The sequence below is a fragment of the Mauremys mutica genome, chromosome 1 (genome assembly GCF_020497125.1).
Source record: "Mauremys mutica isolate MM-2020 ecotype Southern chromosome 1, ASM2049712v1, whole genome shotgun sequence".
Taxonomy (NCBI): Eukaryota; Metazoa; Chordata; order Testudines; family Geoemydidae; genus Mauremys; species Mauremys mutica.
This window is the reverse complement of record NC_059072.1, coordinates 95140348-95166958: the sequence shown is the minus strand read 5'-3', so window position 1 is coordinate 95166958 and position 26611 is coordinate 95140348. Positions and strand designations below refer to the sequence as shown.

The following is a 26611-nucleotide window of genomic DNA, read 5'->3' as shown; positions in this document are numbered from 1 at the left end:
ATGGATCTGGGCTGTATCAGGTGGTGGGCTGGCCAGCATTGGGTGTGCACTGGTGGCCACAATGTCAGGAGCTGAGAATGGAGCTCAGATCCCAAGAATCCTGTCCCAATCCTCTCTGGATAGGCAGAGAAGCTCCCAATTCATTTTGCATGGACCACTTCTGGTCCCCCATGCATGCACCACTTTGGCTGTGGTGCTTCTAGCCACCCTAGGCTGTCTGGAATGAAGGGTCTAGCCCTGCCCCACCCCACCCTGCCAATTCTCATTCAGTTTAACGGTTTGGGATATTTTTCTTTGAAAATCTTGGATTTTTGTTTAAAACACTCTCATCCTAAAACTATTTTCCATTGGCTCTGTGGCGACGGGAGCAGGATCTGACTCCAATGACTGGCTGGCTGCTTGGGGGAGGTGGGGTTTAGCATCCGGGGGCTGGGGAGAAAGCTCTGCCTGGATAGCTTTTGGGAGGGTGTGACCTATCTTCAAAATCCCACCCCATCCCACCCCCAGTTGCTATTTCTGATTGGCTGAAGGAGGGGTGACTCAGGGGGTGACTCATCAGCTGCCCAACTATTTAAGGGCATGGGAGCAGCCCAGCCCTTGCCCACATCTGTCTGTTAGATCTCAGCAGCTGGAGGGAGAGTTAAAAGAGCAGCACCATCATCATGTCTTGCGTGAGTGAATGGGGCGGCTTGTGCCTGTGGTGTTGGCTGCAGGAACAGAGGGGTGAAATCAGTGGGGTGTTGCAAAGGGTGACTGCGCTGGCAAGCTGGAGGGAGTTGGGGGGGGGCTTTGCTGAGGGTTGTCTGTGCTGCCTAGAAGGGATGAAAGGGTGGTGTGATCTGAAGTGGGCTGTGCTGTCCCCTTTTAATGTCCTGTAATCCAGGAGAAGAGTGGGGCAGTGAGGTTTTACAAGAACTGAACTCCGATGAGAGCAGCGAGGTCTGTCTCTGCTCCCCAGCAAGGCTCTTCTCTGCTCCCTTCATGGGGACGGGGTGGGGTTTTTTGGGTGGGGAATAGTTTGCAGTTGCTTCAATGCCTAGATGACTCTTCCGCTAGTGACTCCCCCCTTTCCTACCCACAAATGGGATACTGTTGTAACAGCATCAGGCTCTTTCTGAACATCCTATGCCCAGAATACCTCGCCCCACTACTTGTACTTGTTTGTGGCATGAAGCTGTCAAAAAAAATTATTATTTTTTTTTTAACTATTTTCAAAGGCGGCTGTTGGGGAGTGAAAGGACCAGCAGGGTGGAGTTGCAACAGGGAGTGGCTGCAAGGGAGTTGCTTGAAGGGGCTAATACCAAAGGAGTTGTTGTACCTACTGGTCTTCCCCCTCCTACCTTAGGGGAATGACTAGGAAATACCCACTCTCTCTCCTTTCTCATCCTTAGAGTGGTGGGAGGAGGAATGACTTTAGACAGTGCAGCCCAGATGCATAGATTGTGCCCAGGGACTCTGTTCCAGTTAGTTGCTATTGTTTGCTCATTGGCTGCTGGGGACAGAGACGGGTGTGGGGCTGGGACCCTGGGTATGTTGGAAGCTGCAAAATGAGTCCACAGCTAGGAGGCTGGGCCTGGGAGTGGGTGAAATGCCTGAGCCACGGTGAAAGTGCCTTGCAGTCCTAATCTGAACCCTGTGGCACTATGTGGTTCTAGAATGGGTGTGGGCTCTAGGTATTTTGCCGCCCCAAGCACGGCAGGCAGGCTGCCTTCGGCGGCTTGCCTGCGGGAGGTTCCCGGTCCCGCGGATTCGGCGGCAGCCTGCGGGAGGTCTGCCGAAGCCGTGGGACCAGCGGACCCTCCGCAGGCATGCTGCCGAAGGCAACCTGCCTGCCGCCCTCGCGGCGACTAGCAGAGTGCCCCCCATGGCTTGCCGCCCCAGGCACACACTTGGCGTGCTGGTGCCTGCAGCTGCCCCTGGGTGTGGTCACGACTCTCTCCTGCTGAGGCTCTGGTCTTTGGCAGGCTGCCCTCTTTCTCCTGTTTCCCTAGTGGTGCAGAGGAGGAAGAGCAGTTCAGAGAAACTCTAGGCTGGTAAAAAGTTGCTGATCTACGAGCACTGGGAAACTGGACGGGGCAGAGGGGTTCTGGCCACAGAGCAGGGCCAGCACAGTCAGCGGTTACCTCATGTTCAGATCTGGTCTGGGGGAGCAGTTCTGAAGGAGTGAGTTCAGTTGCACATGCCCACCTCAATCCTAGCTCTGAGGCTGCAACAAGGAGCCCAGTTAATACCATTTGGGTCACCCGGGGGATGTAGACAACCATTCAGACCACCCCACCATACAAATGCATGCTTCACAGTAGCTATCCTGGGGCAAAAGCTTCAGATGCTACCAATCCACAATGGGGCTGCAACCAGTGGTAGGAGTCTGTGCTCATACCTAACCAAAGGGGCTTCTGCTCCAATGCAGCTGGGCTGGTGTGTTAAGACTTGGGAGCTGCTAAGTCGGAGGATGGGGGGGAGAGTGTGTGGCCGAAGCTGTCTTGCATATGGGGTGTGTAGTCAGGTTTAGATTTCAGGAGCCATTTAGGACTCATGTTTCTGGAGGGAAGCCAGGTGGGGTAAGATTTTCCCCTTGTAGAATAAGTTAGTTTCCGTAGGGGAAGCAGTGAATGCCCCAACCGTTATAGGTCACTCCTAGTGGGTGTAGTCTTTGGCACTCCTCCTTGGGTGTGTGGGGAGGTGGAGCCTGTCTCTCACTGCCTGAAGTGATGGGCCAACACCTTCTCCTGTCCCCAGCACTTGTCCCCAAAAAGCTCAGTCTCTCACTTCCATACTTATGCCCTGTTTCTTACTGCAGGCTGGGTGGGGTGCAGGAGGGGCGCAGCTAACAGAGCCAGAACCCATGGGATTAACATGTCCCTCTCTGGATTCCTCAGGGAATAGTTTGTACCAACATGGGTGTCAAGGCTGGAAAGCGCATTGGAGTGAAGGGTGAAATCGCTGCAGGTGCCAAGAGGTAAGTCATGCTGGGGGGGTTGGGATGGGTAGAGGGGGAGTGTACAGAGGGGTCTAGGGAACATGGCAGGACCTTTTTGACTATGGGGCGGAGGGAAGGATTCCCCCTTGCCGTGGGAGAGGGGAGTGGCTTTGAAAGGGTTAATGCCTAAAGCAGCACTTTCCAGTGCGTCACTACTTAACATACATGGAGGCAATCTCCCCCCTCCCCCTTCTGCCAAGAGGATAAGTAGAACCAGATGTAAGTCCACCAGTCCCCTCCCCTGGTAGCAACCGACATCCCCTGTAGTGCAGAGAGGGGAAATGGAGGAGCTCAGTGTGAAGAAGGAGATGGCCTCCCTCAGGGTGTGGTGAGCAGGCAGGTGGGGCTTTTGGTTGGAGGAGGGCTGTGGTGCAGCTCTGCCAGGCAGAGGCAGCCTTGGTAGAGTTAGTGCCTAGATGTACCTGTGGGGTCTCTACCCAGCAAAATAAAAAACCCACAAATGCTGTCGCCAGAGCCCCGGTCTCTACACTCAGGCTTGTGTTACAGGGCTAAATATAGCCGTATAGATGGCTCAGGCTCTGAAACCCACTCTCCTCCCTGGGCTTCATAGCCTGAGATCCAGCATGTCTGGCCACCAAAGCCCAGCGAGTCTGTGTCCCCTTTGTGTATGGTTGGCAGGGCTCGCCTGCTTTGTGGGAGGGGAGTTTGGCTCCCACCCTGGGAACAGACTGGCATTCCAAGGAGAAACATGTCCCAACTCTTCCCATTCCCTTTGAAGTGTGATAGCATCTCGCACAGCCTTCTGTGCTGCCTCTCCCTAAACAGTACGCTTTTGTCTGCATGACTGAGAGCCCTGAGGGAGGGAGGAGGCCCATAGGGAAGAATGGCTTTTCCCCTGGAAGATCCTGTGGGATGAGATGTGCTTATTAATAAGTCAGTAATTGCTTCAATTGCCTCTGTGGTGGAAGGTGGCAGCTGTTTAACAGGGAACAGCAACAATTACTCATTTAGGATACAAAGGGAAGAATGTAGCACCCAATTGAAACCCCAGGGGGACTTCAGGGTGCAGAATGCAATTCTCCAAGCTGGTCAGGGCTAACGCCCCACCCTTCCTCTTCTGAAAATTGCTGTGGACCCAAGTATCCAGGGTCTCTGTCTCTAGCCAAAAGACCGCACCCTGCTGGGGCAGTGCCTCAGAGGAAAGCACACCCCCTACTCACTCCTCAATTCCTCCTTTCTTGAAGGGCTCCTATACAAATTCTGACCTGGTGCTGGTCAGATTGAGGTGACCCCCAAGGCCACAGAGGTAAGAGCATATGGTGCTGCTGCAGTCTGGGGTGCCATGCATGAGGCTGCCAGTGTCTCACTTATTTCTTCCATCTTGCAGCTTTGTGCTGAACCTAGGGAAAGACCAAGCCAACGTAGTGCTGCACTTCAATCCACGTTTTGATGCTCATGGGGATGTGAGGACCATCGTGTGCAACTCCATGGACAAAGGGGAGTGGGGTGCTGAGCAGAGAGAATCAGCCTTCCCCTTCCAGGAGGGCACCAATGTGGAGGTGAGGCCTGGAATGACCTGGATGTGGGTGGTGTCCCTGTACATGGGACACACTCAGCTATGTCCCTGAAAGGGAGGGCTGAAGTATTACACAGAGGGGGCTCAGTCTAAGAAGTTGGGCAGGACCCTGTCTGGGCAGGAGACCACACCCACCTTCCACATATCTATGCTGGTTAGGCAGAGTCCTGACAACCAGTAAGTAGCTGCTCCAGCCCCACGCTCTAGTTTAAAGATCTTGCTACTTGGGCAGGGCAGGAGGAGAAGATGGGCATCTAGCAGACTCTGGCAGACATGTCCTCTGTGTTCCTCCCTTGCAGATGTTCATCACTCATGACCCAAGTAATCTAACAATTGCTTTGCCAAACAACCATCAGTTCAAGTTCCCTAACCGGTTGGGTCTCCAGGTCATCGACTTCTTGAATGCAGAAGGTGACTTCACAATCAAATCCATCCAGTTGGAATAACTTCCCACTCCTCACACTCCAAAGGGATATTTAAAAGGAAACACAATAAACACCACTGAATTTGGTCTACTAAACCAACTAGCTCTTTCTTGTGTCTTCTGTATTTCCCACAGCACTCCACATCCATTCCTGGGTCTGTCACTTCCTTCTGTCAGATCTGATGGCACCTTGTGTAGCTGAGTGGGATTGGGCCAGCTTTTGGTTTGTTGTCCAATAGCCTCTCTGGGGACACTGGAGGGTGGACTTCCTGAAGGACCAGGATAATGTGACCAAAATATCAATAACAGAAAGTAATTCTATAGCAGGGTGGCTGTGCCTGGCACTAATGAATTGCTCTACTTAGCTTATTGCACTAAAAAAAAAAAAAATATCAGGATCTAGCTTCACACTTGTTCAGACTGAAAGGAGTCTGGTAAATGTGTCTAGTCCTGACTCTACACGTCACTAAACACTGCAGAACTGCTCAAGAGGTCTAAGACCTTGATTAGAATAACAGTGGTTGCTCCCATGTCAACACTGAATGTGTACAGAGTTGTATGGAGGCACGGGAGTGGGGTGTACTAGCAGGGGCGGCTCTATAAATTACGGCGCTCCAAGCAGGGCGGCGCGGTGTGCCACCCTTCCCCGGTCCCGCGGCCGGGGCAGAAGCGTCTGCAGCGGGTGTGTGGCTCCGGTGGAGCATCCGCAGGCATGCCTGCGGGAGCTCCGTCCGAGCCGCGGGACCAGCACGCCCGCCGCAGTCATGCCTGCGGGAGCTCAAGCAGAGCCGCGGGAAGAGGGGACCCTCCGCAGTCATGCCTGCGGCAAGTCCTCTCGTCCCGGGCTCCAGGGGACCTCCTGCAGGCATGACTGCGGAAGGTCCGCCGGAGCCAAATGCCGCCCTGCCCCGACAATGCCGCCCCACGGTCTGGAGCCGGACCTGTGTACTAGGTTGTCTCACTTCTACGTACATTCATTGGTGAAGGCCCATCTTACTCTCACAACACCAACTGTTCTGTCTCCTAGAGCTGCTAGCCATCCTGAAGTAGCACTAGTATAACACCAACAGACCCTGGTCGGTGGTGGGCAGGATCGAACCAGGGACTTCTAGAGCTTAGTGCATGAGCCGCTACTGCATGAGCTAAAAGCCAACTGGCTGTTAGCAAAGGCTGTAGAGCAAACTCATTTTCTCTCTCTCTCTCTAAGTGGTCTCAGTGCCACTAGATGGGACAGAACACCACACCCAGAGGTGTGTGGGTTCCACTAGGAGCAGCGCAGTACTTCTTTGCCAGCCATACTCTCAAAGATAATTGATCTATTGTCCCTGCTTCGTGTGCACCGTGCCCATGCTACAGACTACACTAGGGTTTCCCTCTACTAATTTACTTTGGATTCCAAGCATGAAATCTATGTGGCGCTTAGGGCTTGTACACACTACCACGTATGCCAATATAGCTGTGTTGTTCAGGGGTGTGAATAAGCCACCTGAGCGACGTTAGTTACTGACCTCAGTGTCAGTGTGGACAGTGCTACGTCATCAGGAGAGTTTCTCCCGCTGACAGCTGCTGCCACTCATGGAGGTGGTTTTATTATGCTGACCGGAGAGCTCTTGCCTGGTAGCTGGAGAGTCTTCACCAGGTGCACTGCACTAGTGCTGCTGTAGTGCTTTGAGTGTGGACTAGCCCTTCAATGCTTGCAGAATAATAACTATGGAGGTGGAAGCAGAGGCTAGGCTCTGCACAGACCCATCAGAGACTGTAGGTGGTAGGGGGAAAATAGGAGCCACAACAGTGGGCTTTGATTATTCTGTGGCACCCATAAGAGCCAATCTCTGTGCTGCTTACTGCTTTCCTGTGTGCAGATAAAGTAATGCAGTGTGCAGGCTGGGCTACAGCATGATACTTCTACCCCTGCCCACACCTTCCCGTTCCCACATTAAAGTTATACTGCACTGTCAGCACTGAGTGTGAACTGCACTCCTACTCCCAGCAGCTCAAAGCCAGGAGCTGCTGCCTATGGCAAGGCATGTAAGCTGTGCTTTGGTTATCCCTGTTAATGTGCCAGTGACTGGGTGCCTCTTTCAGGCTAGTCCTGGCTCGTGTGACTCTCACCGCTCCTTCCATCTTGGGCATGTGATCATAGAATCATAGAATTCAAGATCAGAAGGGACCATTATGATCATCTAGTCTGACCTCCTGCAAGATGCAGGCCACATAAGCCGATCCCCCCACTCCTTTAGCAAGCGACCCCTGCCCCATGCTTCGGAGGAAGGCGAAAAACCTCCAGGGCCACAGCCAATCTACCCTGGAGGAAAATTCCTTCCTGACCCCAAATATGGCGGTCAGCTGAACCCCGAGCATGCGGGCAAGACTCTCCAGCCATACCCTCTGGAAAAAGGTTAAGAATATCATATCATTGACCCATTGTACTATTTACCAGTGTGGCACTTAATTAACCTATTGACTAAGCCCGATATCCTATCATACCATCTCCTCCATAAACTTATCTAGCTTAATCTTAAAGTCATGGAGGTCCTTCGCCCCACTGTTTCCCTTGGTAGGCTGTTTCAGTATTGCACTCCCCTGATAGTTAGAAACCTTCGTCTAATTTCAAGCCTAAATTTCCTGACTGACAATTTATATCCGTTTGTCCTCGTGTCCACATTAGCACTGAGCTGAAATAATTCCTCTCCTTCCCTGGTATTTATCCCTCTGATATATTTAAAGAGTGCAATCATATCTCCTCTTATCCTTCTTTTGGTTAGGGAAAACAAACCGAGCTCCTCAAGTCTCCTTTCATACGACAGGCCTTCCATTCCTGATGAGGCATGTTACAAACACATGATACATTCCTCCCCCTGCTGTGGGTAAGCCAGTCTGCTGGACTGAGCCTGGCCCTGCCCTCCGCCGGGAGCTACCCCACTCCTGCTGGAGCTGTGCTGCCTCAGAAGCAAGGGCTGGCCATGGGTGGGGAACTGGGATAAGTTTCTCGATTAAAATATCTGAGGAGGAAAGCCAGGGACTTTGTCCCCATATTCAGGCTAATTTCTAAACAGGGCCAGACTAAGGCAATTCTCAGCCTGCCCCTGTGCCATAGCCATGCCCCTCTTGGGGGTTTTAGCAGCAGGAACCACCCACAAGAAAACTGTCTACTGGGCTGGCCAGGGGTCTGCTCTTTCAGCCAGGGAGGCTTCACCCTGGTCCCTAGACCATCACTCCCTGTCTTCAGGCAGACAGGTATCTCCAGGAGGAGGTAGGACAGTATCGCCACCTGTCTGAGCAGGACTCTCTCTGACCCTGCCTGTGAAGGGGTGTTGTTAGCAGAGCTGGCTCTAGGCACCAGCGCAGCAAGCTGGTGCTTGGGGTGGCCCATGGAAGGGGGCGGCACGTCCGGGTCTTTGGCAGCAATTTGGCGGCAGGTCCCTCAGTCCCTCTCGGAGGGAAGGACCGGCTGCCGAATTGCCACTGAAGGATGAAGCGGTGTGGTAGAGCAGCAGCCAAAGTGCCGCTGATCGCAGCTTTTTTTTTTTCCGCTTCGCCGCTTGGGGCGGCAAAAAAGCTGGAGCCAGCCCTGGTTGTTAGTGAGGCTCTACCTTCAGATGCCTCTGCTGAGGGTTGTGCACAGCTCTCTTCCCCCACCCCAAGCAGTGGGGCACGGATCGGCAACCTTTGGCACATGGCCCGCCAGGGTAAGCCCCCTGGCGGGCCGGGATGGTTTGTTTACCTGCCGTGTCCACAGGTTCGGCCGATCGCAGCTCCCACAGGCCGCGGTTCGCCGTCCGAGGCCAATGGGGGCCACGTAAATGGTGCGGGCCAAGGGATGTGCTGGCCGCCGCTTCCTGCGGCCCCCATTGGCCTCGGACGGTGAACCACGGCCTGTGGGAGCTGCGATCGGCTGAACCTGCAGACGCGGCAGGTAAACAAACCAGCCCGGCCCGCCAGGGGGGCTTACCCTGGTGGGCCACGTGCCAAAGGTGGCCGATCCCTGCCGTGGGGAATTCAGTCCCTCCCCCATTAAAATGAATGGGAGCTGTCCACACTTCCCCTAGCCCTTCTTTCAGGCCATCTCATGCAAACATCAGCATGTTGGTCACCTGGAGGCGAGCACCATTTATTTTCCTGAAAGCTGAGATTCCAGGAGCCAGGCCCCTTAGTCCAGCCTTGATGCTAAATCCAGGGCTGCCCAGAGGATTCAGGGGGCCTGGGGCAAAGCAATTTCGGGGGCCCCTTCCATAAAAAAAAAGTTGCAATATTATAGAATTGCCCCACTTGCAGCCCCCGCCCGGCAGCCCTGGCTAAATTGGGTACTGCTGGAAATGACTCTGCAGTCTAACCTCCCCAGAGCCTGCTGTGACTCATTGCTAGCCAGAGCTTGCTAGGGCTCAGCCTGTTGCCAGAGTGGAGAGAGCAGGCTTCCCTGCTAGAGGCACTAACAGCACATGTGTCTGTGCCCCTGTTTGGAATCAGCAGCTGGGAACTCCTGCTCACTTTTTGGTGATAGGCGTCAGAAGGGGAGGAAGCCTAGGGTTGAATTCCCTTTCTCCCACCAGCAGAGGGCCAAGTAAGGATCCAAGAGGATTAGCATTCAGAGGAGCGTCTGTCTTGGAGAGCACTAAGGGCTGGTAGAAGGTTAAGTGAGTGGGAGGGCTGGGGGCTATAACGGACAGTGAATGAGCAGGGGCTCTGAGACATTTGGGAAGGAGAAGGTGCCAGGCAGAGACCATCAATGCTGCTCAGTAAGAGAACAGGAGACACTGCAGGTAAGTACAGAAGGCAGAGCTGGAGATGTATTTAATATTCCTTGGGAGACTACTAAGCATCAGCAGAGAGTTGCATTACGTCCTGACTGCAGCTGTTCTTGGAGTTTAATTGCCAGAGGTTCCTCCCTGCCTTCCTTTCCCAAGCCCCCTGCCTGGTAGTCCCTTGGAGGTCATGGGCATGCCTTCTGCGTGGACCCTACCCTGCTTCCCCATCGGGATGAGGACCTGCTCCCCTGCCTGCCTCTCCCCGCTATGGGCCAGGTGCTCGCGGTAGTTCCGGGTGAGCAGAGTGTAGAGGAACGGGTTGATGCAGCTGTTGCCGTAGGTCAGGCAGGTCACTCCAAAGTTCAGGTATGCCTGGGTGGTAGGGCTGAGCCCTAGGCCCTCACTCCAGTACAGCTTAGCGAGCTGCCAGGCCCAGAAGGGTACAAAGCAGGCCCAGTAGGCTGCGATGATGCTGAAGATCCTGGAGAACAGCTTCTGCTTCAAGGCCGGGCCTGTCACCCACGGCTGCATGGCCGCCACTGAGGTCCAGTAGGCTCTGGCAAGGCGGCAGTACAGGAAGCCTAGGATCAAGCCAGGAGCTAGAATGCTGGTGGTGAAGAGCACTGTGAAATAAATGCGGAAGGCCTCGGGCGTCCAGGTGGGGAAGCAGATCCGCTTGTTGTGGCTGCTGCTGTCCCGCAGTTGGATCATGACCATCATAGGCACCGTCAGCAGCAGTGAGAGGAGCCAGAGGGCCAGGCTGGTGAGTTTGCGGCAGCTGTTCCCAGCCTGCCTGGCCCTCAGTGGCCTGGTCACTGCCCAGTACCTCTCCAGGCTCATGGCTGTCAGCAGGAAGATGCTGGCATGCATGGTGAGGAGGTCCAGGCTGAGCAAGAGTCTGCAGCCCACATCCCCAAAGAACCAGTCTTGGGCAAAGTATGTGCATACCACGAAGGGGATGGTGGAGAGGTAGAGTAGGTCAGCCAGGGCCAGGTTGACCACATAGACACACAGGGAACCAGCTGAGCGGCCAGACACGCCTCTGGATGTCACCACTAGAGTGTAGACATTCCCTGTCATCCCAAAAAGGCACATGATTGTCAGGATGGTGCCCAAGAGCCCAGTAAGTGGGCTATCCTCTTCTAGGTTAGTACCATCATCTGAGAAATTACCACACTGAGCTTCCTCTCCCCCCACTGCCATCACTGGCCCAGGGTCACAACACACGTTCTGGTAATGAGAGAAACTACAGCATGGACTGCCAGAGATGCATTTCCCCTTGGTGTGTGGTACTCTTGTAGACTCAGTGTGGGGACAGCTGGGGAAGGAAGGAGTGAGAAGAGACCTTGGCTGACCTGACACCAAAACATTCAGGGAGAGTCTATTTCTCAGACCAAACAATACAGCGCATTAGGTTGTCCCAATCCTTTACAAGCCCAGCTCAGCAGGATTCCTTACCAGTTGTCAGCCCCATGGAGTTGAGAAGAGGTGTATGCCTTCAGATCCAGGGTAGCCAAATACCCTTCCATGTACCGGGAGGTGCCTTCGGCTCTCTTCATCTCCTTATCCCCTCCCTAGTGTTCACTGGCCCTTGGAGACCAACAGAAATTCCTCCTCAGTGGGCAAGTAATTTGTCTTTCTTCCGGATCTCTCCTTCCTCTCAGCTCAGAGAAAACCACAGGAAAATTGTGATCCCCCTCAAAACTATCCCATCATCCCCTCCGGGCGGAGGAACTTATCTAACTCACAGCTTAACACCCAAGTGTCAATGCTGTCAGAGTTTGTACTGGGCTCTTCGCCACTAGGTGAGGAATTGCATTAGATTTCTCCCCCTTCTCCACCCACTTTCAGATCTTTCTCCTTTTCTTTCCTCCTCCTTTCACTTTTCTTTTTCTTTTCACTCTTTTGGTCCTGCCTCTAATTTTCCCCTCTGCAGTTGCTACTTCTTCCACTCCTGTTAAGGAGGCTTTAGACGTAGGATGACACTCCTACTCTGTTGGCTGGTTGAGAGCATCAGGGAAAGTCATTGCATCCCAGAGTCAGACTAGAAATGCCAGGGTCAGTGTTGGAAATGTGTTAATAGGGAACAAGTTGTCAGGGCAGCCAACACACTGCTTTTTTGCCCCTAACCTGGAAGGGGATGGGAAAAGAGGCATATGTGCTGCTTCCTTCTCCAAGGGGGTCCTGGATGGACTGGACACACTGTGGAGTGGCATTTGGGGTTGAATCAATGCAGTAGTGCTTTGCATTGTAAAGCCCCACATATGCCCCACCAATAGTCATACACTGGTGCAAGATTTCCCACTACTGCTGACGGGGCTGCAGTCCACCACATGTCCCATTGTCAATAGCACTTCAAGGGGTGTGAGCACCACTCCGAGACACCCAAAGGGCTGGTATCATTAGACCCCCAAAGTGTGATGCCCTGTCCCCTACCCCTCAACCAGGTGTACTTACAATGTGGTATCTGTTTGCATCACTGCCCCCTAGTGGAATATGACAGACCTGCCTTTCTAGAGGGTAACTTCCCTTTGATAGCTGAGCTACTGGAGCTGCTCCTTCCTTTAGTTATGGGGTGAACTGGATTGTGCTTGTCCACACACTCTACTACGTCTTACTGACCTTCCCACATCCATCCCCTTTGTCCAGACATGTGCCATGTTAGCTATCCACTTGGAGACAGCCATACTTTGAGGCCAGGGTTACATAAGCAAAGCCTATGTTTGCATAGTATAGGCCTACATGTAACCCAGAGTTATCAAATGTACCACTGTGTGTATATTGGGGAGCCTTCTTGGGAGCCTCCTGGTCCACTGGATTCCATCCTCAGTATTGTTGCTTGTCTGCGCTGGAGCCAAATCCCCCTGATTGTATTTAGTTATTGGCAGTATCGCAGGGATTAGAGTGTACAACAGCAGGCGGGGGAAGCAGTCTGTACAGGGTCTATAATGCCCTCAACGCTGTAGTATCTGAATGCCGTCCCAGGATTCACTAAGCACTATGACCAATATGTGTCCCATTTGGTGCATTCTCTCATGCTCATCCTCTCCCCAGGGGGAGAATTAAGTGTGCAGTGGAGTGTTTTGGTTTGGTAAGGTTTTGTTACGGGGGTGGGGGGCGGGGGGTGTTGTTCTTTTTAATGTACACACTGCTCTGTTTTTATTGGAGAAGGCAGGGCAAAGAAATGCACCTTGCACTTACAGAGGAAGGGGTGAGGTTTGTGTTGGTCCTTAGTTCCTGGGGGAGTTCATGCCACAATCTCAAACCAGCCCCTGAGAGAGCTCTGGCTCCTGCACAGGTGAGCTTTACCCTCATGGAAGAAAGTGCCATCGTGCCAGGGGAGCAAGGTGGTCGACCACCGTCTTCATGCCTGAATGTGAGGTCATCTCCCGTCAGAAGATGGAAAGTCCCTCAGATCATGGTGGTTTCAGGCCAAAAGGCAGAAAGGGATCCCCCCAACAGGGGCAGAGAAGGAAAGTGAAGCTGGCTACATTCATTCTTTGTAGGGTGTAACTTGACTCTGATGGAAATAGTCATTGCCCTCTCTGCTCACTGTAGAAAAATACAGACTCTGCCCCCTTTATTCTGCTATCATGTTACCTTCTTTCCTCCAAGAATGAGTCCTCTGGGTTAACTTTTAACAGAACAGGAGTTCACCTAACCAACGATAAACTACAATGAATTTTTTTATTCATTTCTTTCTGAGCTTATTACATTACTGAGTGCACCATTAACTCTAGTTAGCCCCTGTTAATAGATGCTATGTACATACACATGCTGCTTGTGTAATAAACCATGGAGATATCAGAAGGGGTTGAACCTGCAACTTCCAGGATCCAAAACACAGGTCTCTACTGCTTGAGCTAATGAAGAATTCCTTTAACTATGTATAAGTAGCAGGTTGTTATACTGTTGGGGCCAGGCACTAATAGGAGAACATGAACCCACGTGCCAATCCAGTGTATTACACTTCTTTGGAGGCAGTGTGGCCTAGTGGATAGAACATTGAACTAGAAATCAGGAGACCAGGGTTCTGTTTTCAGCTCTGTCATGGTCTGATGGGTGACCTTGAGCAAGTTACTTCACCTCCCTGTGCCTCAGTTTCTCCATCTGCCTACTGCATGGAGCTGAAACCTGGAGGACAACCAAAACAACCATCAGGAAGATCCAGACCTTCATTAATAGCTGCCTCAGAAGGATTCTCCAGATCCGCTGGCCAGACACCATCAGTAACATCCACCTCTTGGAGAAGACCCGTCAACTCCCAGCAGAGGAAGAAATCAGAAGGAGAAGGTGGGGCTGGATATGACATACACTACGCAAGCAGCCATCCAACATCACCAGACAGGCACTGCGGTGGAACCCCCAAGGCAAGCGGAAAAGAGGCCGTCTAAGAAATACCTGGCGACGCGACCTTCAGGCTGATAGCAAAAAAATGGGCTATACCTGGAACCAGCTAGAGCGAATGGCCCAGGATAGAGGACTCTGGAGATCTGTGGTTGGCAGCCTATACCCCGACTGGGGTGACGGGCATGAGTGAGTGAAACTGGGGATAATGATACTTGTTCCTTTGTAAAGTGCTTTGGAGTCTATTGCTAAAAAGCACTAGATAAGAGCTAAGTGGTATTATCATGGAATGCACACAACTGTTAAAATGTACAGCTCAGAATGAAAACAGTCTCAGCCTTTGCCATACTGTCGATAGTCATATAGTGTCTTCCCCATACTCGTATCAGTGATTCCCTAATTTATATATGCACATGCACACCAGTTCTTTAATGTTTGCAGCAAAATTTTGGAGGAAGGTTGCCTGTGAATATGTGACTTGATAGTTGTTGAGTTGGGTTATTGTGTGCAGCTGGCTTGGTCAATGAAAAAGAAGGTGCCAGCCCTGGCTGTAGAACTAATTTTCTACACGTCCTTCCTGGATTTATGATGGTAAAATGTCAAACGTCATCATATTTCCAGAAAAATTCAATTCTCCCCAAGCAACTGAGAAGCCGTTTCCTTGTAATGTTATAATTGCTTCTAGACTACGCCAGAGCTGCACTCCACCCTGCAAACCACCCATGTTGAATGAGTGCTTAACTGTTTCCACTTTTATGGTAGCTTCCCCTTTTCCAGTAAGGTGCGATAACAGAAGTTTAAAAGACAACACCCCCTCCCCAACCCTTCACCACTCCTGGTACTCAAACCTTCAAAGCCTGATTGGATGACAGACCCTTCCAGTCTCCAGTTCAATCACAACATTGCTTAGGAGTGGTCTCAGTGACTGGTTGCTTTGAGTATTCAGTCTTGAAGTGTCTTCCATTTAAAGGGGTACAGCCCAATTTGCCCCCCCGCAACAAAGGGAGGTTGGTTGATCTGTTTAAGAAAAAGTGCTCCAAACCATGAGGTACTGGGAGAGTGTAGATTCTCTGGTGCACAGCTCCTCTTCTCTCCCATAGCACCCTCCCAAAGGGCTACGGCAGAGTAGAGTTGCAGTCCAGTTCTCCGGGGGGTTCCTAAGAGCTGAGCTTGAAGTAGGCTTCAACTGTAGGGAAGGCAAATAGAGGGTATATCAGAGCAGGGAGACAGGCCAGCCTCAGTTCTCTCTGTTATGAGGCTGGTGGGCGGGCGCAGGAGGAGAGAAGTGAACACCATCCTGGCACTTACTTGCGTACTCCTGGGGAGTCATGGGCTGTTCAATGACCCGACTGAAGGCCGCGATCCAGTCCTGCTGGTCGCGCGCTGTCTCGCAGGTGAAGAGATACTCCCGGTCGGGGGTGACAATGGTGAGGCCGTACTGCCAGGAGAAGCCACCCTGAGCCCCCGCTGGCAGCCCTTGCTTGACGCTGTATCCATGCTCCCTACTGCCCACAAACACCTCACCTTTAGCAAATGCATCCTACACAGCAGGAGAGAAAGGCAGATGTGTCATGGGGAGGGATTCGCAGGCATCCAAACAGACGTGGTCTCAGCAGCGCCTGAGCTAGGGGAGTTTGGGAGATGGGGCAGAGCAGATGAGTGCTGAAGGTCTAAGGAGGGGTAACAACAAACGGGATAAAGGGAACTGGTGGTTCAGAAAACCAGGGGAGTTATACTCAGAGGAAGCAACTAAGAGGGGATGGGATTTGGGACGTGGGGGTTGGGGATGAGCAATGATCTTTGGAACAAGAGACCAAAGAATATGGCGGGAGGAACTGGAGGCTCTAGAAGGGCATTAAGGGGGATTACGCAGAGGGTGGCTGGATAAAAAGGGTCTTCTGTCCTCTTCCTGCTATCTTGAGATAGCGTCACTTCCACCATATCGCTATTATAACCCAGTTCCCATTGCTCGCAGGACTGATGCAAGCACAGGGCTTGGAATGACTGGGTGGTGAGGGAGAGATGTGTGTGGAATGGGAAGGCCAAGCATCTGTTGATGGACATTTGTGGAGTTGTGTCTCGCCTCCACCCCACTAGGGAAAGGGACCCTTTGGCTGTTCCTCGCCCCAGAGCACAGCACAATAGAGCTGGATGCAATCCAAGTTCTGACTTACCAATAGGGTGACCAGATGTCCTGATTTTATAGGGACAGTCCTGATTTTTAGGTCTTTTTCTTATATAGGCTCCTATTACCCCCTACCCCCGTCCCGATTTTTCACACTTGCTGTCTGGTCACCCTACTTACCAATGGATCCTTGAAGTACATGAGTCTGCGGTGATCCAGTGTGAACCAGCGCTTCTTGAAGGCCTCTCTCTGCTGTGGAGGTGAAGAGGGGACATTTATAGGAGGAGAGTGCCCTCTGCGGGGGAGAGAGGGGAATTGCTACTGCATTTCATTTAAATCCGGGGCTTCATCTAGACCAGGGGTCGGCAACCTTTCAGAAGTGCTGTGCCGAGTCTTCTTTTATTCCCTCTAATTTAAAGTTTCACGTGCCAGTAATACATTTTAATGTTTTTAGAAGGTCTCTTTCTATAAGTCTATAATACATAACTAAACTATTGTTGTATGTAAAGAAAATAAGGTTTTTTTAAATGTTTAAGAAGCTTCATTTAAAATTAAATTAAAATGCAGAGCCCCCTGGACCGGTTTGCCAGGACCCAGGGGCGGATCTATGTATTTTGTTGCCCCAAGCACAGCAGTCAGGCGGCTTTCGGCGGTGCGCCTGTGGGAGGTCCTCCGGTCCGCGCCTTTGATATACCCGCTGCCGAAACGCCGCCAAAGGCTGCCTGACTGCCACCCTCACAGCGACCGGCACACCACCCCCCGCTGCTTGCCGCCCCAGGCATGCGCTTGGTGCGCTGGTCCCTGGAGCCGCCTCTGCCAGGATCCAGGCAGTGTGAGTGCCACTGAAAATCAGCTTGTGTGCTACCTTCGGCACACGTGCCATAGGTTGCCTACCCCTGGTCTAGACCAGGGGTGGGCAAACTTTTTGGCCTGAGGGCCACATCGAGTTTCATAAATTGTACGGAGGGCCGGTTAGGGGAGGGGGTCGTGGCCTGGTCCCCACCTCCTATCTGCCCCCCCAGGAACTCCTGTCCATCCAAACCCCCCCCGTTCCCTGACGGCCCTCCCAGGACCCCTGCCTCATCCACACACACCCACTCCCTGTCCCCTGACCACCTCTGGACCCCCGCCGCCCCATCCAACCCCTCCTCTCATTCCTGATGGCCCCCCCAGAACGCCTGCCCCATCCAACCTCCTGTTCCCCGCCCCGACCCCTATCCACAGCCTCGCCCCCTGACCACCGCCCCAAACTCCCCTGCCCTCTATCTAACCCCCCTGGTCCCTGCCCCCTTACTGCGCTGCCAGGAGCACTGGTGGCACTACAGCCACACCACCCGGCTGCAGCCAGGCCACACCACCGCCACCATGCAGCACAGAGACCGGGTCAGGCCGGGCTCTGCAGCTGCGCTGCCCCAGGAGCTCACAGCCATGCTGCCCAGAGCATTGCGCCTGCAGCACAGCAAGCGAGCAGAGGGCTGTGGGGAAGAGGGAACAGCGGGGGACGGGCCAGGACTAGCTTCCCGGGACAGGAGCTCGGGGGCCAGGCAGGACGGTCTCAAGGGCTGGATGTGTCCCGTGGGCTGTAGTTTGCCTACCTCTGATCTAGACACACAAACTGGGCTCAAAATCCCTGCCCTGGAGGGAGCCCACTTCTGCTGAGGTGAGAAGGGGATTCAGTACCCATGTTCTTTCAATCCTGAGTGTCTCCACCAACATACAGGCTTCTCACCCAAAGGGCCCCTGAGCTCAGGTGACAGGGAAGGTCAGTCTCCAAGGTCCATGTACATACACTTAATAAACCCACTCTTGTGGGATGAGTGAGGAATTCAGCCTCCATGTTCATCTGATTTTGCATTTCCTCAGTGCCACCCTCACTGCTCCCCAATGAGACCCCGGCTGTGCCCTAGCTGAGGCACAGAGCAGCATTGCCACGGATCTTTGAGAAGTCTGGGGATATGAAGACAAACATGAGGAGCTGAAATGAACCTGGGCAGGTCAGGAACCCTAGTGTCTCTTTGGCAACTCCCCCTCAATTAGATTCCTTGTGCCATCCCATCTTACCCTGGGACCAGTCTTCTCCATGTACCCCTCCTTCAGGAATTTCTGCATTAGTCGGCTTTTGATCTGCATAAAAGGAGAATGGTATATCCCAGCACACCTTTCACTTTAGCTGGTTCTTCTTGTTCACTCCCTCCCTCTCAGTCTGCCCTCAGTGCTCCAACTCCTCTCTTCTCTTCTCCCTCCTTCTCATGATCTTAATCCCCTTCTAAGTTCAATCTGCTAATGTCACCTTCCCTGCTTTGTTGGGGAGAGGGCTGTCTCCATGGGATATGTCAGAGAACAGCTCTTCTCTGCCCATCTCAGGCCCCTCTAACCGCACCACTGTTAGCTTGGCATCCTAAATTCCCTCTAAGCTGTGCAGCCGTGCAGCAGGGTATCAAGGGCCACTCAGGCACGCAGCAGGGAGAGGTGTCTCTCCGCTGGCCTCAGAGCTGCCACGGTAGGGAGAAGCACCTCTCCCCCAGCCCCGGCCCCAGAGCTGCCATGGCCAGAAACTCCCCCAGCCCTGGGTTGCTGTAGCGAGAGAGAGATGGGGGGAGTCCTCTTTCCCCACCACAGCCCTGGGGCAGCCTGCTTCCCAAACCCCTCATCCCTGTCCCCACCCCAGAGCCTCAACCCTCTGCCCTAGCCCTGAGCCCTCTTCCACACCCCAAACCCCTCATCCCTGTCCCCACCCCAGAGCCTCAACCCTCTGCCCTAGCCCTGAGCCCTCTTCCACACCCCAAACCCCTCATCCCCACCCCAGAGCCTGCATCCCCAGGCAGAGCCATCACTGCTCCCGCCCTGCACTCCAACCCTCTGCCCTAACCCTGAGTCCCCTCCCGCACCCCAAACCCCTCATCCTCGGCCCCACACTAAAGCCCACACCCTCAGCCAGAGCCCTCATCCCCACACTCCCCCAAGTCCCCTGCCCCAGCTCTGAGCCCCCTCCCACACTCTGAACCCCTCAGCCCCACCCCTGCCACACATCACTTCCATATTGGTGCACATAGCAAAATTCATTCCGCACATGGATGTAAAAAATTAGAGGGAACATTAGCCAAGCCACAATAGTGAGTTCTTCCCCGGCGGACTCTGACAGATTAGTTCCTCTATCTGGGTGGTGTTAGATACCGATACCAGCAGGGGGACTGGTTATTACTCTCAGGTGACCTCTTACCTCATTGTCACTGGCCACAGGAAATGCCACCTTCAGGTAATGAACCTGCACTGCACGTATCGCATTGAACCAGTCCACTATCTCCTGGGGAGAGAAGCAGCACAGGAGAGAGAGCTTCAGAGTGACCAGTGCTGACCCACCCAATCCACCCCTCCAAACAGCATCTTGGGAATATGTAAGAGCTCCTCCCATGGCCCACACTCTCACAGCGTTCCTCCGTTTCCTCCCAAAAGCCTATATACCAGTCTCTACAGTGGCTCCTAAATTATACAGCAACTCATCCCCCAGCCAATCCTCCTGCCCCTTTCCCTCCAGTGACACCCCCCCACACACACACATGCAGCACTCCCACAACATTTAGTACAGTGATTCTGCCAGCATTTTCCTACACCATTCCCTCCAGCACCTGCTACTGCTGAAGGCTGGGATTGCTGTCTGGGGCTAGGACAGGACCCCGTACCTTTCCATCCTCATGGTAGAGGAAGATATTGCGAGTCTTGTTGTCCTTGAGGTAGCTGAGCTGCAGGCCATTGGGGTTCTTGATCTTCACTGGCTGGAATGTGGCATTGATGGTGTCAATTTTAATATTTATTTTGGGCTCTTTTGCCTGCGAAAGGAAATGGAATCGGTGAGATCTGGCCCTAAAGATACAGATGGGATAGAAACCATTGGCTAGAGACTGAGAGGCACTGTCGAGGCAAGCGGAGAGGAGTCCTCAGGGCAGAGAGTGTGGAAAGGCTTTCCTAGCACCAGCAGAGGGAGTGTGTCAGAGGTTTGGGCGCATTGACTGTGAAGGGGAGAAGAGTAATGTCTCCATGGCACGAGATAGGGGCTTTCTCCCCAGGTTGGGCTGTGCTGGCAGCACCAAGGGAGAATCCCTCTGGGAATGTAGCAAATGGAAATTATCTCCCTTTTACCAGTAAGGGACGCTGTGTTCCAGTGTGGGGGACTCTGAGCATGCAAGGGGAGTCCTCAGGACTGTGTGGGGAGAATAGAAATGTCTCCGTGGCACCAGCAGGGGGCACTCTCCCCAGGTTGGGGTGCACTGAGAGGCAGGAGCTGTCCTTCAAGTAGACCATACTCACGTCCGGTTTGGCAAAATACTTGAGACACCCATCTTGCTCAGACAAGAGAAACTTGCGGGGTAAGAACTGCCCGTTATCCCGGCCCCGTTTCCATAGGATCCCTTCCTTCAGCCCTAGGAACAGAGAGGCCAGTCTGTGTGAGAGAGCTTGCTCTCTGCATGTACACCTCAGCCTCCCAGCCCGCCACACTTAGGCACTTGGCAGTGACCCAGAGCTCTGCCTGCTTCGTTCTGCTCGACCTCAGGTGCAGGAGTTTGCTTTGCTGCACTGACAGGAGAACTTCATCCATGACCACTGTGGTTATTGTGAGTGGGATGGAGGAAGACAGTGATTCCTTAGCCTGGAGCCCTGGCCAGACCAGCACATCAGTGCCAGCTGGGATAGTAGTGCTGTGAGCTTCCTTGTGGCAGTGCCCGGCCAAGATGCCAGCACCATGAGCTTCCTCAAAATAATGTCCTGTAAGTACAAGCCAGCATGTGAGCTCCTTCACAGTAGTGCTGACAGGGCCAGTGGAGATGTCAGCAGGGCCGCCCAGAGGATTCCGGGGGCCTGGGGTCTTCGGCAGCGGGGGGCCCTTCCGTTCCGGGACCCGCCGCCGAAGTGCCCCGAAGATCCACGGCGGGGGCCCCCCCCCCGCCGCCGAATTACCGCCGAAGCGGGACCCACCGCCGAAGTGCAGCCCGGACTTCGGCGGTAATTCGGCGGCGGGGGCCCCCCACCGTGGGTCTTCGGGGCACTTCCGTCCCTGAATGGAAGGGCCCCCCGCCGCCGAATTACCGCCGAAGACAGAGCTGAACTTCAGCGGCGGGTCCCACTTCGGCGGTAATTCGCCAGTGGGGGGTCCTTCCGCCCCGGAGCGGAAGGACCCCCCCGCCGACGAAGACCGGGAGTAGAAGGACCCCCCTGCCGGCGAAGACCGGGAGCAGAAGGACCCCCCTGCCGGCGAAGACCGGGAGCGGAAGGACCCCCCTGCCGGCGAAGACCGGGAGCAGAAGGACCCCCCTGCCGGCGAAGACCGGGAGCGGAAGAAGCTCCTGGGCCCGGCCCCGCAATAGTTTTCTGGCCCCCCCGGAGCGAGTGAAGGACCCCGCTCCAGGGGCCCCAAAAAACTCTTGTGGGGGCCCCTGTGGGGCCCGGGGCCTGGGGCAAATTGCCCCTCTTGCCCCCCCCCCCCCCCGGGCGGCCCTGGATGTCAGTGCTGCGAGCTTTCTCATGACAGTGCCCTGTCAACACCCAGCCAGGGCTGGGGCAGTATAAATGTGAGGGATAAATCCATGACGTGCTCTTACCGTTGGAATACGGCAGCTGTCTCCCTGGCTCGGTGAATTCCTTGCGTTCATACTTGGCCCGTATCCACTGCTCTCTCAGGACTCTGTGGAGTGACACAATGTGGGGCTTAGTGACAGACTGAAGGATCCCAGAAGTGACCGCCCTCTCTTAAGTAATCATTCTTACTGGCAGTCGGAGTGGGTTGGCTGGTAATAGTAAATGGGGATATGAGCCTCGTACATGGCTTTAGCCACCGCGTTCCCATGCTGCTCCAGGAACTGCAAAATAAGACAAGAGAGTCAGCGCCTTCCCTTTGATGCAAATTTCACTGTGGGCCTTTCCCACCCCCTACAGGCCATATAAGCAGATTCCCTTTCCCAACCACTGAAATGTCCCTGGATGAGTGACTACACAAGGGTCAGTGTCTATCAAGTCTCAAAGGCCTGGTCTGACATAGCAGCAAAGAATCCTGTGGCACCTTATAGACTAACAGACGTTTTGGAGCATGAGCTTTCGTGGGTGAATACCCACTTTGTCGGATGCAAGTCAAGTGGGTATTCACCCACGAAAGCTCATGTTCCAAAACGTCTGTTAGTCTATAAGGTGCCACAGGATTCTTTGCTGCTTTTACAGATCCAGACTAACACGGCTACCTCTCTGGTCTGACATAGAGACTTGCATCGATTGTACTGAACCCAATGTAATTATCCCAAAAAGTGGTTAACATGGGGGCAATGCACATACACTTGGCATGTGTACATTTGTTTAGTGCTCTTGCTGTTCCATCCCGTGTACTATGGCAGCAGCAAAGCCTTTTGGGAACATGTCCCAGAGTTCTCAGCTCCTCTCCAAAGAGTGGTGCTATACGGATGATTTTGCATGACTGTCTGGGAGTCCTGGTGAGTGCCCAGGGGAACAGTGGGCAGAGAAGTCAAGCTCCCATAGATCCAGCACTATTTGGAAGCTTTTCCCAGAGTGCCGTAGAGTCTTCCAAGGTGGAGGTGGAAGAGGTGTCATGCTTGGACTATTGAGTCCTGCGCAAGACCTAGGGCCTGGTCTCCAGGTGGGGAATCAGTTGTGTGCAGCAAAGGGGACCCTGCGTCTTGTCAGGGTATGTTTCAAGCAGACTTCCACCCTAGTCATAAAATAACATGGCGTAGGAATAATGCAGAACCACTGCCTTCACTCTGCCCACCAAAGGGTAAGTGCATCGTCCATCAGCTTGGGGAGGGATGGGTTGGGGGGAATCCTCTCCACTGTGGTATTAAAACCCTACTACTAGCAAAGAGGCTAGTTATGAAATGAAAGTGAATGTCCAACAGCATGACTCAAAAGGCCTGATCATGTGGTTTCACTTTCCCAGGACCCAAGAAATTGAGTGTTATGGACAAAGAACCCCGACTTGAGTTGCACTGCAGCAGGGATGCAGGTAGAAAGACTCTCACCTGCACCTGGGCCTCATCCCAGTGGTCCATCCTCAAGGATTTAACTTTGCTAATGTTAGGGATATTGCGGTGGATCCCTGAGCAGCTCAGGCAGATAAAGACACCCAAAGTATGAGATGCCCAGTCAGGATCTGAGGGTAAATAAAAAGGGGATCAGTGGCAGGTACTCAAGGGAGATATGCCATGACTGAGAAATGTGCTGTCAAGGCTCCCAGGGAAATAGATGAAGAGGGCTGTATAACCTCAATTTCATGTGAGCTGAGTTAGTCACCTGCTGGGGAATAGACACCAGCTAATAAAATACATCACTATCATTCAGTTCTTCCTGCTGTTCCAAGCAGTAGGATAATGATCTTATATCTATATTGTGCCTTTTATTTTGAATGATCTGCAAAAAATTTACGGACTCTCTCTCTCTCTCTCAGAATCAGCCACCCAATACAGAAATGCAGCCACCTCTGGGGTGGAATATGGTAGCTATTTAACAATGCACAGCAACACTCCTCACTGTTCAACACAAGAAGTGAAGAACAACACTGAACTCAATTGAAACGAGTAGGAATTTAGGAAGGTAAAATGTGATTTATTACCAAAAATTGAATTTGGGGCTAACGCCCTCATTTTGCTGAAAGTGCCATGGGGTCTTTTAACGTTCCTCCAGGATTAGGACCTTGGATTTCTATTCCTTTCAAAGGATGGCACTTCCAGTAGAACAATATCTCCATGGCAGGACATTGATTCAGTGCTGGCTCCAAGGATGGCTTTCTGAATCACTCACACCACTTTTTGCAGCATATGCAATTTCTTTAGAAGCTTCTCTGTCAAGTCCTGACCGGGCCTGACCCCAAATAATTACTCAGCTTTGACATGACAGCAGCCCAAGGTGGTGTGGTTGCAAAATCTCCCCATCTTTCTGCACTTCAAGCGGTGGGATGTCCCTGTTCTTCCTCCACTGCGCACAATAGGATCTCTTCTACCCAGGTACCATCTCCACACACAGAAAACAAATCACTTCACTTAGTGTCCAGCTAGGTCAATGACTCTCTCACCATACCTTCCCCCTCCATGGAGGAGAAACTCCTCCAGACAGCCCATATCAAACCACCGCAACCTGACATACTGCTCCCCCAAGGCTAGACAGTTTCTGACACCTACTCCTCAGCTTCCTCCCCAAAACTGGCTACTCCAGCTGCCCCTCCTATGGAACTCTCTCCCCAACACCAAGCTCCAATATGGACCCATCTCTGCTAAGTGTTCCCTTCTCTCCACTGCAGCCTTTTCCCCCACCCGTGTTACTGATACCCCAGAGACTCACCTGGCTTCCCACAGTCTGCGCACAAGGCATTCTCAGCTCTCCTCCACACCTCTTTTAGGGCTTTCATATTCTTGTCATCCTTTTCAGCCATTGTCTCCAATAGCTGCCCTTGGGCAGGGCAGGGCCAGGAAGGCAGCTACCTGTGATCAAGCCCACTGGCTCACCCAAGGGAGAAGGGGCTTTGGGGCAGGGGATCAATAGGGTTAATAAAATTGGAGAGCAAACCCTATTGGATTGACAGAGTGCAGCAGAGGGAAAGAGTCAGAGGTGTATGCAGGCTGAGGAGGAGGAGAAGGCCGACTGTGTGGGCGTGAAGGGAAGTGCAGCAATTAACCACAGAACTGGTTTTTCCGCATTCTGCTGGTAAAAGGACAAGCTCCAGGAAAAGAACAGAAGCAGCAGGCAAGTTGCTAAAGCCAACACAGCCATGGCTCAGAGGCGACACCCAGTGTCAGGAGTAATGGCCACCAGGCCGCCTCATAATTAATAGTGTGCCAGTGTTCATCAGAGGATCTCAAAGCACTTTATAAGCATTACTGAAGCCTCGCAAGCTCCCTGAAAAGTAAATATTATCCCCATTTTACAGATGGGGACAGTGAGGCAGAGAGAGGTTAAGTGGCTTGCCTGAGGTCATACAACCAGTCAGTGGCAAAGATGGGAGTCCTAATGCCCACTCCCCTGCTGTTACCACCAAACCACACTGTCTACATAGTGATTGGATATTTCAGGGGGTCCTGCAGCTTGTGTCTTGAGGCACGCTGACATGGCTGAAAACAACCACAACACCCACCCTGTAACTAACAGAACAGCCTGTGTCCTGCTCCCACCAACATGGACCTGCAGCTCCTTTAAAGGAAGTCCGGAGATTTGTCGTATGGACTGATGGAAGAGAAACGGTAAGAATGTGTGACTTGATCTGTAGCCGTGAGTGGGGGGGAGACAGCTAGTTCATGTGACCCGATCTCTGAGGGGACAGAAGAGAGGGATGTAGGACCTGACTGCCAGATTGGGGTCATAAGATATCATGTTATACACATCTGGGGCCTTGCACACCAGCAGCTGCTTTTAAACACCACAGTAGAAAGTGAACTTCAGCCTGAGCTGGAGGCGCTGAGATTGTGAGAAAGTCCCACCCCTGCCTGAACCTGATTGGGAGGGAGAGGCTCCAATCAGGAACCTGTAATCTTGGAGTTGAAAGGTTCCACAAGGTTCTCTGGCAGTTGAGGTTTGGCAGTAGGCCTTTAGCCCCACCTCCAGCCTGAGGAAGCTGACTGGAGTAGAGGCGAGAGTGACAGAAGATTTCAGCCAATGGGGCTTTGAGGCGGGAAAGCGAGTGCTGAGAGGAATGGAGCTCCTGGGATGATTGCCCTGTGGGTCCCCACTGTAGAGGTGCCTTGGGTTTAGGTCCTGGAACTAGAGGTGGGGGGGTGCTGCCGCACCCCCTGGCTTGAAGTGGTTTCCATCATATCCAGGGTTTACAGTTTGGTTCAGTGGCTCTCAGCACCCCCCTGTACAAATTGTTCCAGCGCCCCTGCTGGGGCACATGAGCGCAGCACGATCTGGAGGGCCATGTCTGTTGGGACTGTGTGTGCACCTTGCCCGTTCCTCATGCCCCCGAGAGCATAAAAGGAGGTGCTGATCCAACAACCACTCTGTTCCTTCAAACCACTGTAGGCAGCGAGTCGGCACTGACAGGGCATGCCACTTCCCTTTAGATCTTTGCTTTGCCCCCTAAGGAGAATTTGCTCTTTTTCTGTATGCAGCTGCTTGTTTTAAATACAGTTAGAGATAGAGTCTGTGTTAGATTCCTGATCCACTGGGCACTTAACATCCTCCTTAGCCTCCATCAAGTGTTTCCAGTGCTGACACGCACACCCTTTCATTGGTCAAAGCCAAGACAACTTACTTCAACCCTGTCTTTTCTTTGGTAGTTTAACATCCATCACAGATGACCACATGAGATCCCTCTTCCATTAAGGAAAAGGGCATGTTCCAGGCCAGGGCCCAATTTGTAAATCCTTTAGTTCTCACACTGTCAAGCCCTAGATACCTGCCTCAATTACATTTTTTATAGAGAATCATAAAGGCAACATCCTCAAGGGCAGAAATACCAGAGAAA

General features: G+C 52.9%; 3 protein-coding genes across 6 annotated transcripts; 1 reads left to right on the top strand and 2 right to left on the bottom strand.

Moving 5' to 3' along the window:
* The first annotated feature begins 551 nt into the window (after positions 1–551).
* LGALS1 (galectin 1) lies at positions 552–5041 on the top strand. The gene is made up of 4 exons (XM_044985951.1): positions 552–671; positions 2880–2959; positions 4329–4500; positions 4817–5041. Exons 1-4 carry the CDS (start codon positions 663–665, stop codon positions 4961–4963), a joined length of 408 nt encoding a protein of 135 aa, XP_044841886.1. The 5' UTR covers positions 552–662; the 3' UTR covers positions 4964–5041.
* A 4765-nt stretch (positions 5042–9806) lies between these two features.
* On the bottom strand, positions 9807–10889 carry LOC123348360 (urotensin-2 receptor-like). Its single transcript, XM_044985882.1, has one exon. It carries the CDS (start codon positions 10887–10889, stop codon positions 9807–9809), a length of 1083 nt encoding a protein of 360 aa, XP_044841817.1.
* A 3288-nt stretch (positions 10890–14177) lies between these two features.
* Positions 14178–25737, bottom strand: LOC123348333 (arf-GAP with dual PH domain-containing protein 1-like). Of its 4 annotated transcripts, none has more exons than XM_044985850.1 (11): positions 24493–25737; positions 23178–23308; positions 21919–22010; positions 21753–21835; positions 20464–20576; positions 19839–19985; positions 19379–19462; positions 18220–18282; positions 16339–16410; positions 15342–15573; positions 14178–15219 (listed from the first exon to the last, which is right to left on the bottom strand). In XM_044985850.1, the coding sequence occupies exons 1-11, from the start codon at positions 24581–24583 to the stop codon at positions 15191–15193; spliced, it is 1137 nt and encodes a 378-aa protein (XP_044841785.1). In that variant the 5' UTR covers positions 24584–25737; the 3' UTR covers positions 14178–15190. The 4 variants fall into 4 exon arrangements, with proteins under 4 accessions (XP_044841785.1, XP_044841796.1, XP_044841791.1 ...); XM_044985861.1 differs by having other exon boundaries at positions 25404–25737; XM_044985856.1 differs by lacking the exon at positions 18220–18282.
* Between the last annotated feature and the right edge of the window lie 874 nt (positions 25738–26611).